The sequence below is a fragment of the Aotus nancymaae genome, unplaced genomic scaffold, assembly GCF_030222135.1.
Source record: "Aotus nancymaae isolate 86718 unplaced genomic scaffold, 86718_ANA_hifiasm-v0.15.2.pri h1tg000012l, whole genome shotgun sequence".
Taxonomy (NCBI): domain Eukaryota; kingdom Metazoa; phylum Chordata; class Mammalia; order Primates; family Aotidae; genus Aotus; species Aotus nancymaae.
Window position 1 is genome coordinate 37,918,902 of NW_026988423.1, and position 14,889 is coordinate 37,933,790.

General features: G+C 44.2%; 1 protein-coding gene across 2 annotated transcripts in view; it reads right to left on the reverse strand.

The window, feature by feature from the left end:
* OPCML (opioid binding protein/cell adhesion molecule like) overlaps positions 1-2,453 on the reverse strand; it is a 1,160,549-nt gene extending 1,158,096 nt beyond the window's left edge. Inside the window, exon 1 of one of the 2 annotated variants that reach the window (XM_012449168.3) lies at positions 1,822-2,416. In XM_012449168.3, coding sequence (XP_012304591.1) covers positions 1,822-1,882 — 61 coding nt within the window. In that variant the 5' untranslated portion in view covers positions 1,883-2,416. Of the gene's footprint in view, positions 1-1,821 lie in introns of both variants that reach the window. The other variant, XM_012449163.3, reaches the window with a different exon arrangement.
* Between the last annotated feature and the right edge of the window lie 12,436 nt (positions 2,454-14,889).

Sequence of the window (14,889 nt, forward strand, 5' to 3'; positions counted from 1 at the left end):
TTGCTCCAGCACAGTGAGAGGAGGGGAAGCGAGGGCAAGAAGGCCCCCCCGGAGCTGCCATCCAGCTGGGGGACTTGCCTACGCAGGAAAGTTTGTCTTCTCCTGCGGACCCAGTGCACCCACCTGGCTCCCTCTACCAGGCTCAGGCAGGTACTGAGTGTTCCGCTGGCTCTGCCTTCCCTGCGGAGCACAGCCGCCCAGGCTGAACCCCCTAGGATGCTGCTAGAATTTGGAAGAACAATGACAACCCCTACTCTGAACTTCTTGGTCAGCCTAAAACAAACACCCAGGAACACGGTTGTGCAGAGCCCATCCCTGCTTTAAAAAGTGTCATCTTCACAAGGCGTTACAAAATATGATAGGCTGGATTACTTGTTTTAGTTGATCCTCTCTTCTTCCTCCCCAGTAAACTTACATTTTAATCTGATTTCACTTTTGCATTTTAGGACTACTCAGGGAATTATATTGTTAAAACAACCTCCAACCCCCACATATTCCCACAAAACCTGACCAAGTAATGCTGAATACAACAATGTAAAATTGTATGTTTTACTTATAAAAAGATAGGTAAGGTTTTAAAATCTCAGCATTCACGTCTGTGGAATGTATGCATGAAAATTTAGGTTTAAGCTAGTGTTTAACCCAATGCATGTATCTCAATTTGGGAGGAAAAAAAAGACATCCTGACTGTGCGTGGTTTTGGTGTGGAAATCCTATGGACACTTTGCTACTGCCGAAAACCTTGGCAAGCCTAACCTAGCCCCTTCGGCATTGTTTGAAAGATGCCTGCAGGCATTCAGTTGTCTGCTTGCAAAGGACTCCTGTGCAATTATCAAATCTACTAAGATGCCTTGGATTTTGCAGCGCTTCTGCTAAGCTCATTTTGGTAGGATTGCAGCATCTTACCTGTGTCACTGCAGATTTGTTTTTCCCAAACAAGTAACTGCTGTGAGAGGTGGGATCACATTTAAATCATTAGACAAGGTGGGAAAGGGGCTGGGGAGAATTAGGAAAACCCAGATTCCCAACCTTCCCTCAGCAGGGAAATTCCAAATTCTGCCAAGGGAAATTCACATTTCTGATATAAGGAACAGGAGGGAGATACTGAGAGGATTCTGAATTTCAAGGGCATAATCTGCCCATTTGGTGGAAGGATAAAGAAAGGAAGGCAGGCAGTAGAGATTCTGTGTTATGACAAGAAATACAGGAGCAGCTGCGTGAGTAAGCAGAGAAGGAGGGACGGGGCAGGGAAAGAGCTCCAGGGGGAGAGGGTAGGGGAGAGCAGTTCCGAAGGAAGGGAGGGAGGAGGAAAGCTGAGAGAGGTGGAGAGAGAGAAAAGAGACAGGGAGAGAGACAGGGAGGTGCAGAGATCTGGACTGGTTCAGAAATCCAGAGAGATCACCGCGACTGGAGAGAAAAGAGGACGTCCCTTCCATCCTGCAGGTCCGACATAGGCAACAAGAAGGATTCATGGCTGGGAGTTCAAACCCCTCTTCTCCTATCCCCAGGACCACAACTGGTTAATGCCAGTTGGTGCCTTTCACCGAAACAGCAGTGGCTCACAGCAGGGTGCAGATCTCGAACCCAGCTCACCGGATCCCCGGAATAGAGAGCAAATCCCGTGCTGAAAGCATCTGCGTGCGTGTGAGCGAGTGAGTGTGTGTGCGTGCACACAGCAAGCCTACCTCCTTCACTCACACGCATCTCACACTCCCTGTCCTCACCCCTTCCTCCTTGCCTCTCCATCTCCCCGGTACCTCTCCTGCTCTCACGTCGTACAATCGCCCCAGGGAGAGAAAACACCCTTCCCCTGTACGGTACCTGGGATGAAGAGCAGGGCAGTTGTCGCGGAGAAGACGACCCAGTAGGCAGGATGGTACATCTCGACGCTGCGGTGCTCTCAGCTGCCGGGCTTGCTACTGCTTCTGCTGCTGCTACCGCTGCTGCCTTCCTCTGTGCTGAATTCTGAGCAGGTTTAAATCCAATGTTTGCAAAGGGAGGGAGAGAGCAGAAGAGAGCGAGTGCGCGCGAGATGGGAGCAGGCAGGCAGCGTCTCTGATTTTTTTTCTTGCACATACACACAACTGGTAAGAATCATCAGCACCAATCTGTACAGGGCTCAGAGCAGACCTCCTCCAAGGCACACGTTGGCTCCACTCTCCTGAGCGACGCAAGGAGACTTTCCAGCTTGGAAGGCTTGACTCCAAGGGGAGTTGAAGCCGGCCCCTCACTCACCCCCTCACTGGAGCACTGCCCTGCGTGTTGCAATCTGTGTGAGTATGTCGGTGTGGGGCTCACGTGGACACACACGAGCTCCTTGGTGGGCAGTGGAGAGGGCCTGGTACTGCCAGCAGGGCTCAGGGCACACCAAGAAAGAAAGGTTGCTTGGCAGAAATGTGACTACTGCCCATGCCATTTCTTTATCATTCTTCCTTCTCCCTAGTCTCCTGGCAGGAAGGGAGCAGGAACTGCTACCCACAGGGAGAGCTCAGACGTTTAAATCTGCAACCCACCCCTCCATTCCACCATTAAGAATGCTTGGAAGCAATTGGTTTTCCCAGCAAGGAGATGGGCATGTTACAGTTTCTCACCAAAGATGCAGGGAGAATTGGCCAGTTCCCCACAATTAGAGCATTCTGAAACTCTACCAAGGCAAGATGCTATAGAAGACCAAACAATTGCTGTGATTACAGCATAGGCAGGGAAAGATTCAGATTAGATCTCAAGGAGGCGGATATTTGCTGAAGTCATCGGAAGTCTTCCCAAGGAGAAGGCCACAGAAGGATACCTGTGGCTTCCTTCTGTTTTTTTTTTTGTTTTGTTTTGTTTTTGCTTCTCCTTTTCAGGGTCCAGTCTGTCCCTTCCTCTGAAACAGAAGTTTATACAGGTAGGCGGTATCTCTGGGTGTGAGAAAAGCCAGAACTTTCCCCTGCTCTAAAATGGCCTGCTGCCCTCTCCGACACATGTCTGTCAGCTGCTGGCTGAGTTTTGCTGCCACTGAGCTATACCCTGAACTTGGAGGGTCTGTGATCAGAACAGCACTAGGTATTAGAGAAAGCAGACTATTTCTGTCGCAAGTGCCCTCCAAAGACCTCAAGTGGCTTGGATTCCCTCCCAGCTCCATGTGTCCACACCTCGAGGTCTGTGACACTCCACAGGAGATCATTCTCCCTTCCTCCTTTGCTGCAATTCCCAAAGTTTTCCCAACTTTGGGAATACTATGGGCAGGTATCCACCTCTATCACTTTTCAGTCCTCACCAGAGTCCTTCCTTGTAGGCATTATTATGCCTGAATTTTCATTAGCTAAAACAGAGATTGAGAGCAATGCAGTGACTGACTTGCCACACAGCTAATGAGTTATGATTAAAACCCAGGTCTGCCCTGCTGCAAAATCCACATAGTTTTTATAAAGCAACCAGTTCCCAACAAGTTATTTGGGTCTGACCGAGCTCCTCTCTTTCTGTAAAATAAATCCTGTTTACTTTTAAGGAAGTAAAACAATTGATTACTTCCCTCCTTATGAACAAGTCAGAAAACTTGAGCAGTCAAACAGAAAACAGATGATGATCGTATCATCCCTTGACACTTATGAAGTACCTACTTAACACAATCTTTTTTCAAGGCTGGAAAAATGAAGAATATGATTTGTTCTATAAAGAGCATACAATATATTTCAAGACATCAACCAAAAGTTAGCACTGTGACTTTGTGAATGTATGTAAAAAATAATGGGACACTTACATACTATTAGAGTCGAATTATGTAGACCTCATCACTACAAACGTGTCATCCACAAGCAAATTGACATGTGCAGCCTTTGAACAATGCTGGAATCCTGCAGAAGTCCAGAATTACTACCAGTGGTTGAATCTGCTGGAGAATACAACTGGCTTAAAGTGGTGGAAGGGACCAGATAGGTCATGGAAATGAGACGGACGTCTCACAGAGGGGAAGAAAGCAGACACAGGCAGAAACCCTGCTGGGAGGAGTTAGGGGAGGAGATGGTAGACCAAGAGAGAAAGACCTTGAATCCTAGACCAGTGATTTAGAAATTCCCTCCTGCTGGGAACAAAAAAAGTTAATTTCTTTTTTGAGCAAAAGAGGGCTGTGAATGAGAGGGAGTTAATTTATGGAAATTAACCTGGGTGAGGTGTACAGAAGGGATTATGGCAAGCATACTTGGTAGTAGGCATGACCCAAGTTTGGTAGATCCTGGAACTGATGGTAGCAGTGGAAGAGGAAAAGAAGGGGGTTGTGTGTGGAGCGCAGAGTTGTTAGGAGGACTTGGTGACTGATGTTATTGTATGGATAATAGACATCATGTATTCGTCCTCTGCAGGCTAGATTTTTTGAAAATATTATCACATTCAATTCCTAGCAGTGTCCTCTATGAAGGTGTAATTACACCTTCTAGAGAGATGAAGAAACCTAGGCTTAGAGAGGTTAGGTAATTCATCCAAGGTCACACATCTAGTTAGTGACAGCCAAAACCTAATCCTGGGCTTTTCTGTTTCCAAAGTGAGTGACTCCCTAGAAGAAATTACCACATTGGGCACTATCTTTTTATTGAATATTCACATACCAATTGCTCAGTTACTGGCCTTACAAATCCCCTATTTATCTATCACCCACACAGCCTAGAGGAAGAGACTGGAGCTCAAAGAGTTTTAATAACATCCCCAACATTGCAGAGCTGCCCAGGCGTGGAGCCTGGGTTCGAGGTCTGCCTTTACCACTGGTGCTCTTAACCACAAGGAAGAGAGAGAGGGAGCAGTGCTGGTAGCCTCAAAGCTTCATTAAACTGTACTGGGCCAATCACAATCCTAGGAACTTCATGAATTTTCACTGTACCTTTATTGCTAGCCCATGTCACAGATAAATAAATAGAACAAGTTACAGAGAGTTTCAAGTCCTCCTCTAAGATTAATAAGTGGCAAGGAAATCAAGGTATTTCTAACTCCAAAATTTATGTTCATTCACCTTTTCCTGTCAACTAGATCTTTGCTTTAAAAACACCCATTTATTCTACCAACATCTTTCCTAATCCACACATATGCACACATGTGGACATACACACACACGTACCCTGAGTCTTTTAATTAAATTCAATTTAATACACTTCAATGTATAGCAGGAAATAACTTTTTAAAATTTGTATGCCTAATATAATCTTCCTTAAGGAAACACATAAACAAATATATAGTTTCACTAATCAATTCTTTTAGGTCTATTATATGATTAAAACATATGTCTCCTTTCTTTAAAAAAAAGTAGAGGAAGAAATGTATAAATGCATATTTAATCAATAGATGGCACCAACTCTGAAAAGAGATATTACGGTCTGCTGGGTCTATTTAAACATCTTTAAGAAATACAAATACAAATAAAAATGCTTCAATGCATATTTACTAGGGGGACTGCTCTCTTCTCTGGGGTAAATAATATGCAATTTTATACCTTCTGTGAATCTTTATTTTCTCCTTCCAAAGCAAACAAAATCATCAAAACTATTTAAATAGCAATAAGGTAGGGGAACAAACCAAGCGAAACCAGGCAATTGTGCAAAGGAGACTGTCACACCTTCACTTCTGCCTGGGCTTCTTTCTTCTGGAACAGCGGCGCTGGGCCGACCTCTTCAAAGGCAGCGACCAGCTTCCTAGGGCCAGATGGGAATTGGGAATGTTGGGTCAGGGATGGGGTCTCCGTGGGTTGAAGATGTGCCCCTGCCTAGTGCCAGTCCTGCTCCTTCACACCAGCTGTATGACCTTGGGCAAGGATACAGGGACTTCCTCTGACTCATATTTTTTCTTTGTTATACAGAGAACGGTGCCAATGAAGAGATTACTTTATGGTATTTTATGTATCCATTCATTCATGTGATAAATATTTCTTAGGTACCTACTCTGGGCCAGGTACCAACCTACTATGTGTGATGCAAAGAGATACGATATAAAGCAAGATAAGACTGTCCTTACCCCTCCAAAATTCAGAGACCAGTGAGGGAGGCGAACATTGAACCGTGAATTGATTGCATTAATGACAAGTGCATGTAGAAAATATATACGTTGATAGAAAAGCATGAGTTACAGATATACCTGGGGACAGGGAGAGTGTGAGACTGCCCAGCTTCCAAGCTGGTATCCTAGTAGGAGCTGCCCAGAGGCGGGGAAAGCCTGAGATTGTTCCTAGCAGATAAAAGCAGCAAGTTCAAAGCCTTCAAGCAGGGACTGGACTGTGTGGACACTAAAGGCTCTTTGGTGCAATTCACATTCACCCAACCTTTTGCTGAGACAAATTTTGCAGTAAATAGTGTTAAGATGATGGATTGGTGCACTTGAAGCCCCACAATGGAACAGGAAGGACAGATTTTTAGATACTGAAATTTTTGTTGGGGTGGGGGTTGCCTGCAAAAAATAAAAAGGGGAAGATGATAAAACATAACAGATTAAAATCTGACTCTTCCACTTAAGTTCTCAATATTCCAAAATGAACTGGAGCCTCCTGGGCTGTAAGTGATTCCCTGAAAGCAAGTTAAAGACACTGGAAGGCACATTAACTCCTTTAAACCACAAAGGTGCCATTTAGTTCAAAGGAGCACTGATTTATTAAATGACTGGCTTATGACTAGAAGAGTAAGCGCTTCTGAAATCCCAGGGACTCGCTTACAATGGGTGTCGTACCTTTGGACTTGGGTGTTAACCTATTTCTGATACTTCTTCACAATTTTAATATGTTCACAAAATATCTTGGTCAACCCCCAAGATAGCCTAAATAATAAGTATCACTCATGAAAGACACACGACATTCCAGTTTCCCTGCAAGGCAGCTAACATGTACCATGGCTGCTCTTCACACCAATCCCTTTCACAAAGTAGGCACTACAGCACAAACTTTACAGAAATGTCAGCTATAGTTTTCCAAGGCTCCGCAGAGCATTAGCAGAGCTGAGATTCACTCAGAGCTGGCTGACCCCAAAGGTCACATGCTTTCCATCCTCCATCAGAGGTCTCTGATACACTTACATGAAGCCATTACAAGATTTACTACATCATGTCAGCGTCACTCTTCTAAAAACACTTTTAAAAATCTTAAAGTAATATATAGTTGGTTTATCAAGTTATTAGTATTAACTGCTTAAAATTAAAAACAGCATTCCAAATCTCACTCTGCAGGAGCAACAACTTCTATCTCTTTTAGCTATTTCTTCCAGTATTTGCTTCCTTCTTTCTTTTAAAAATGTGCTTATTCTTCCACTTCTTGGTTTAACAATTTTTTTTTTTGAGACGGAGTCTTGCTCTTGTGGCCCATGCTGGAGTGCAATGGCGCAATCTGGGCTCACTGCAATCTCTGCCTCCCAGGTTCAAGCCATTTTCCTGCCTCAGCTTCCCGAGTAGCCGGGATTACAGGTGCCTGCCACCATACCTGGCTAACTTTTTGTATTTTTAGTAGAGACAGGGTTTCACCATGTTGATCAGACTGGTCTCAAACTCCTGACCTCGTGATCTGCCTGCCTCAGCCTCCCAAAGTGCTGGCATTACAGGCATGAGCCACCGCTCCTGGCCAACAATTTTTAAAATAATTTATTGACTACCTACTACAGGAGACGAGGATTTAACCCTGTTCATTGCTAACCTCACACCTCTCTTCCCTTTTATTTTTTTCTTTTTTATTTTTTTTTATTTATTTATTTTTTTTTTTGAGACGGAGTTTCACTCTTGATACCCAGGCTGGAGCGCAATGGCGCGATCTCGGCTCACCGCAATCTCCGCCTCCTGGGTTCAGGCAATTCTCCTGCCTCAGCCTCCTGAGTAGCTGGGATTACAGGCACGCGCCACCGTGCCCAGCTAATTTTTTGTATTAGTAGAGACGGGGTTTCACCATGTTGACCAGGATGGTCTCGATCTCTTGACCTCGTGATCCACCCGCCTCGGCCTCCCAAAGTGCTGGGATTACAGGCTTGAGCCACTGCGCCCGGCCTCTTCCCTTTTTTAATATAAATAATGTCACAATGTTTGGATTACATCAATATTCAGTATTGACATTTTTTATTATTGTCTTTCTTATGAACTTTTTGCTTTTCCTGGAGATAATATTTGCCTCTCTGTTTAATTTGCTTAATTTTTTATAGACCTATCATTGAATCTCCCCAAACTTTCTGCAGAACTCTAAAATTCCTCTCAATATGGTTGAATGAATTGAATAATCTATCAATGTCTTGTTTTAAAGGCATTCCCCAGAGCCATTCATCCCCCCGAGCCTCAGGTGTCATCTGGGACTTCCCTTTACCAAGAGAATACAAAAGCCTGTGCTTCTCCCTGGTTTCTGGATATGGGTTTTCTTTCCTCTTGATGTTCTTCCTTGTATTAACACAACACATCTTTGTATAAATTGCTGAGAAAGCATATTTAGGTGGCTACCTGCATATTGGAAAACGGCTTTATTCTTACCTCACTCAACCTAGGTAGAGCTAGTTTAGCGGCAAATAGAACGCTGGGTTGAAAATGAATATCCACTTGAAATTTTGAAGTCATTTCTCTATTTGCTTTAAATTTAAGCAATTTTGTTGAAAAGTCTGATGAATATCAATTTACGTATCTTTGTATGTGAGACGACTTTATTTTGTCTCAGTAAATACTTAGGGTATTCTCTCCATTCATGACTTTCTAAAATGTTATAAAGATCTTTTTTAATGTGGGTCTGTTTTCTTTCATTGTAACAAGCACTCAATAAACTCTGTCAGTATGAACACTTTCATGTCCTTTATCTGGGAACTTTGAATTTTTTTTTGCTTTGTGTCTTTGAAACGTTTCTCTTCTCTATTGTATTTGTTCTTGTTTGTGGAGTTCCTGTTAAAAGGACGTTAGAGTATCTGGATTGGTTTCCATGTATTTTCTCTCTCTTTTTCATCGAGATGTCCTTGACTTTAATTTCTCCTAGTAAATTTTTAAATTATACTATCAAACTATTAATTTCAAATGGTCTTCTTTGTTGTCTTTTTTTAAAAAATAGTGCCCTATTCTTGTTTCACGATCACAATATCTTCTAATGTCTCTCTGAGGATATTAACTAAGGCTTCTGAAGTTCCCTTTTGCTGCCAGCAAAGTCTCCATTTCCTCAGTAACGTATTTCTTTCTCACTCAGTTGTGTTGTCTTAGGCTTTTATGCAGGAAAGTTTCCTCAACTGTTTGGTGATCTTTCGTCTTCCTTTTATATTCAAGAGAAAAGCAATAAAAGACTAACTTGTGTTCATCAATGGAGTTTATTGACTGGCAGACCCTTTAAAGATTATCAGGCAAGGAGCTGGCCTTGGGACCCCTTCCCCAAAAGTGTCAGCAGTTTTAGGTCATTTTTTTTCCTTAAGCCAGACAAATTTCCCCACAGGGGAGTCCTTCATTCTCTTGCCAGGGGAGTAAAAACCTGGCTTCTGTTATTCTAGAAGAAGGCTCAGTGGGTTTCACCATTCAGCATGGAGACTCTCAACCTCTTTGTTTTTAATAGAGTGCCTCAACACTCTCCTGTGGCTGAGACCAGAGTCTCTCTTCTTCACTTCCTTCCAAAACAAACTTCCCATTCATGCTATAGTGTGAGGATCAGGGAATTCTGTGGATGAGAACTGTGTAACACAGACTTTCAATCAGTCCACTGCTTTCAGTCCTCCCCATTTCTGCCTTCCAAGGTACCCTGTACCTCTCATTCCCAGACCATCCTGGGTTTCATGGTATAAGCCTTCTATACCTACTTCTATCTGCCATGTCACTCACTCCTTTCTGTACTAAATCAGTTGCCACGGATTCTTTTTTTATTTCTGAAGAAAAATTCCATCACATCCCTAATTTTTTTTCTTTTTCTTTTTTTTTCTGTCCTTGGGATTTGTACCTTTTTAATCCTTTGCTTTCCTTTCTGTGAGATGAGGGAAGACACTGGAGATCAGCCCTCCGTAACTGACTGCATATTAGTTCATGCACTTGGTAGCCGTGAAGCAGGAAGGATAACAAGCAGAACCGTGAAGACACCTGAAATAGGAAGCACTGCTTCCCATATAAAGCAAAGTCCTGCACAAACCAGAGTCACTGAAATACGACTGACTACTGCTCAAGTGCCCTGGAAGCATGCACATTTATGAGGTCATCTATTTGCTTCACTCCCATGTGAAGGAGTACAGGAGGGACAAATTAGCCCCACTTTGCAGATAGAAAAATAAGGAGGAACTGAGATGAAAAGATCTGGCCCAAATTCTAGCAGATCAAGGATTGAAGCCAGGACCGGCACACATATATCCTGATGCTTAGGCCTTTCCTGCCAGCCAGCCCCGACAAGGAATGCTCCTTTCAAATACTGTTGCTGTCACTAATCCCATAAGCATGGCCTTAGCTCACACACAGCCCAGACACTGGCTAGATGAGCTCAAGACGGTGCAATAACCAAGCTTGCCTCATTATAAGCCTGCTATTTAGACATGCCTGATCCCACTTTAACTAAATATTGAAGATAATGGCACCAGATTTTCACCTTCGTATGCAAGTTTTCCCCCGGAACATCTCTCAAGCAGGAACTGAAATAGCCTATCTAAGGAGTAAAAAGTCATCATCCCTTTTCCAAAGTGAGGAGCAGGAATGAGGAAGGAGAAAGTGACAGGCAGGGCCAGCGCACCCAGACTCTCGCCCGCCCGAGCGCCACCCTCTGTCTCGTGGCTGGCTTTGGTTTTCCCTTTCTTTCTCCTCCCTTCTGCTTTCCCCGCCCATTTCCTGTCCTCCTTTCCTCCCTGTGCGGAGGGGCCTCTCGTACTCTTCCCTGAATGAAAAGGCTACTCTTCTCTCCTTCACATCTTGTTAGGCTGTGAATACACATCTATTGATTTGCATTTGGTGGAAGAAAAAGAGAAAAGCGGGGGGTGACAAAAAAGGAAAACACACAGTCGCACATTCCCTAACTTCATGGCTTCCAGGGGGACATGTTCAAGCAATGCAGAGAATTTTAACTGCATCTCTTTCTGCCTCCGGACCCCTCCAGCCTCTCCATCACACCAGCTGCTGCCTAGGTTCCACCTAGCCAGGGCCCACACTGGCTCAGAGGAGGCGGCTGGCATGGAGGGAGCCGCTCAGGCTTCCTCCCTCCTGCATGTCTGTGCTCACAGATTGCTGACACTGACCTTTTGTGTGAAGCTACAGCCCAAAATAAGTTTTCTTGCAGGATAGGGGCTCAGGAGAGTTAGGCGACTTTGTTGTTCACAAAGGCTGGCCCCAGAGACTACGTGACAATGACTTCAATGGTCACGCTAGCCGTTTTTGCCAATGTAAAAATAAAGCCCAAGTCATTAAAAAGCATACAACAAGGGATCATACACCTTGGTCACAATCCGGGTTCTAACGTTTTCTAGCCATGAGGTACTTAATTCCACATTCTTCTCTTCCCATAGACCAATATTTAGTGCATAGGGAATCCACACTTTTTTTTAAGGATTTACATCCAGAATTCACTCCAAAGCTGCACAGAGATGCAGGACAAGCTCTTCCTTGTCTCTGGCCTCTTTGGGGGCCGGGAGCTAATTCTCTATGTAGTAAAAGTGGCTGAGGAATCAAAGAGTTTATTACTTCAACTCAATATGCATCTTTCTATGGCAAAAACTAAGTCAGCATCTAATCTTGGACCATTTTAGCTTATTTTCAAGTAATATTTACTAAGCATTCAATCAGTAACCGTTACTGAGCATCCATTGTGCACAAAGAGAAGCTGAGTCTGCAGGGCAGATTGAGCCCTGCAGAGATGGCCCTGATGCAGTGTTCCACGGTCCCTAGAGAAAGGAGGGAGCCAACCAAATGGCAAGCGAAGAAGCCCTTGGAAAGGTAGGAATGCCCATGCAAATGGCCGTATCACTGTGGTGGTAGTAGATATGAAATCCTCTAGGCACAGCCACATCTGCATGTTTCACGAAGAGCGCACTGACTATTAGCCAAAGATAGTGGTGCCATTTAAATGAAATCAGCCAGCACAGTATTTTAAATAATCCGTGTTTTGGTTGAGTCCACATGCACACCTTTTAAAATGGAAACACTGGACCGAGCAGTAATGACATAGAAAAAAACAAACTCCAGCTACATCTATTTGGACTGGAAATTGTGGAGAGCTCAAGATTGAAATGAATCTGATTTTCCTCCCAGACTTACCTTACACAAAACCGCAGCACTTATGTGAAGATGCCCTCCTGCAAAATTAGATTCTTCAAGCTTCACTAGGTACCTGTGTTTGACACACTTGCTTCTGTTTTCAATATTTCCTTGAAGGATGTAAGAGCCTCTGAGGCCTCCAAAGTTCAGTTAAACCAAAGACCTGCAAGTTAGAATGTTAACCTAAAGATGCCCCTGCTCAGCAGTCTATACTATTGAACTGCAATTCTCACGAGGGGAAGTGGTGAATAAAGCCTTTTTGCTCTTTTGCTTTTTTGCTGAGGGGTGGGGGCATGCTGGGTACTCCCTGGAATGAACAATGCTCTCCCAAATCTTTGTCACTCCTGGAACACAGATGCTGATACAAAATGAGAAATCAGAGCCTGAGGAGAAGGTTACCTGGACTTTGTTCTGGTGGAGCTTGGAGCACAGTTTTAAATGGACTTGTGTTGCTTTTGTTAACTCTGAGGTAAACTACATGGGTCTCTCATTACTTCCACCACCAACAAAGAGTTTGAATTTGCCTATGGTCCTAGGAACCCTGGAGCGAGGAGGATGATTAAATCAACAAATTTCAGTGACCCTCAGCCTCCTTTCCAGGCAAATCTCTTGTGGTCTGACATTAATATTTCCAGAGCCTATTCAGCTGCATGTATTTTTATCCAAAATGTGTGGCTAGAGAAAATAACTTCATTAATATTGTGGCAAAATACTAAAACAAAAGGTCAGGTGGTAACACACACACACAAAAATCATCTCTGAGCAGTGTCTCCATATCCCCAAGAAGCTGCCCAGAACACCTGAGACCAACTTAGAAACTCACCAACTGTCATAACCATGCATCTCTTAGGAACCACCTGCCATCACAGATCAGCCCTGAGATCCACTAAGACAACAGTCCTAAAAGGTTCCAGTGTGCTCAGAAGACAGTTCACCCGTAGGTTCCCCAGCCCAATAGGCCTTTATTTACCCAGCACCCTTTTCCCAGCACCAACCTGAAAGCATATATATTTTTTTATTTTAGATACAGTCTCACTCTGTCACCCAGACTGGAATGTAGTGGGGGAAATTGTATCTCACAGCAGCCTCAAACTCCTGGACTCAAGCAATGCTCCTATCTCAGCCTTCGGAAGCATTGGGATTACAGGAGTGAGCCACCATGCTTAAACCGTAACAGCATTTTAAGGTGGAATTCAGCTCATGGAACCTTTGCCAGGATCTGCAGGTGCTAAGGGTTTGGAGCTGAGGAATACAGAGCCAGATATGGCAAACAGCAGTAGGTCCGGTCGTGCCAAAGGGCACACTTGTCACTACATCTTCCAGGCCAAGATTTTAGCCATGACATTGGAGCATCAAGAACTCATGGCTCCTGCACTCTGATCTCTGACAGCGAAGAGGAACTATTTCTTCCCTGATGCTTTCATTAAAGTAATCTCTCCAACCACCTCCCATGGAAGGAGGCTCACAGCCCACATTCACAGCTTTCAATGTCTATCCTTTGGAACAGCATATGCCAGGAATGGCAAACTGGCAGCCTGGGAGCTGGGTTTGACCCCAGTACATGTATTCTATGTCCAGCAGTATTTTTTTTCATAAAATATGTTGCTGACAAGTGCTCGTCCAGATTTTTAGGTTTTCTTGAAAAATCAGACGACTTGACCCTGCTGATTCTTCATTCCATCTAATAAAAATCATCTGGAATTCCAGCTGCTTCTCTAGGCAAAGAGACCCCTTTACGCTACTGCAGCCCTAGGGCCCACTTCATTCATATATGCAACCTCCTCTCCCAGACCTCCCCTGCCTCTACGGTGTGGTGCGTCTCTCTCTCACTCTCTCTCTCTCTCCCCACCTCATTACTATAAGTTAAAACAGTGAGAATGCTTTTATTCTCATCCAAGAAAATACCACCAGAGGCTTAGAAATCATCCAACTTCCTCCCCAAGTAGGAGAAATAGTAAAGAGATCATTTTGCAAGGGCTCAATTTTGCCCATCTGGATATCTTAGTGTGCTGCTCATGAAGCCTTCATTACAATTCTATAATCAGTTGCAGATAATACTGTCCTCCAGAGAGGGATCTTCATGCTCTCAGAAACCTGGCAGAAGAGCAGGAGTAAGTGAAAAGTTACATGTGACTTTCACAGACACCTACAAGTAGAGGAACCAGAAAGTGTGGTTTTGGTTCCTGCTCCAGAGCAGGCCGGTGGGCATTAGTAATGGCTGAGGGAAGGAGGAGATCCCCAGGGAGGGTCTGCATAGTGGCACTGAGACCATTTACCAGGACACAAATGCAAACTGAAAGAATAATATTCTTCAATCACATATTCAAGCAGGAGAGAAACCTGTTTTAAAGACAACCAGCAAAACCCCTTTACCTCATTTAGCATGATGCTCCGTTGCCTCCTTCTCAAGTACACGTTTTGTGGAAGAGACTTACACATTTGCATGATGGCATAAAGTAAAGGCCCTGTACCCACCAGGATAGAGAGAAAGGAGAGAGGGAGGGAGTGGGGGGTAGTGAAGCAGCTGGTTCCACTGAATGAAAGCTAGCAGGACTGAGTATCAATTTTGGCTTTGGGCGAACAAGGCATTCGGGAGCAAGAAGACCTGCTGGTAAGTGCAGGCCCCTCCTCCCCATAGAGGCCAGGGAGCAGCTGGAGCACAGGGGCTAATCTGAGTGAGGAGCCCTTGAGGGTCTCCGTGGGTCACAGACAGAAACATCACGT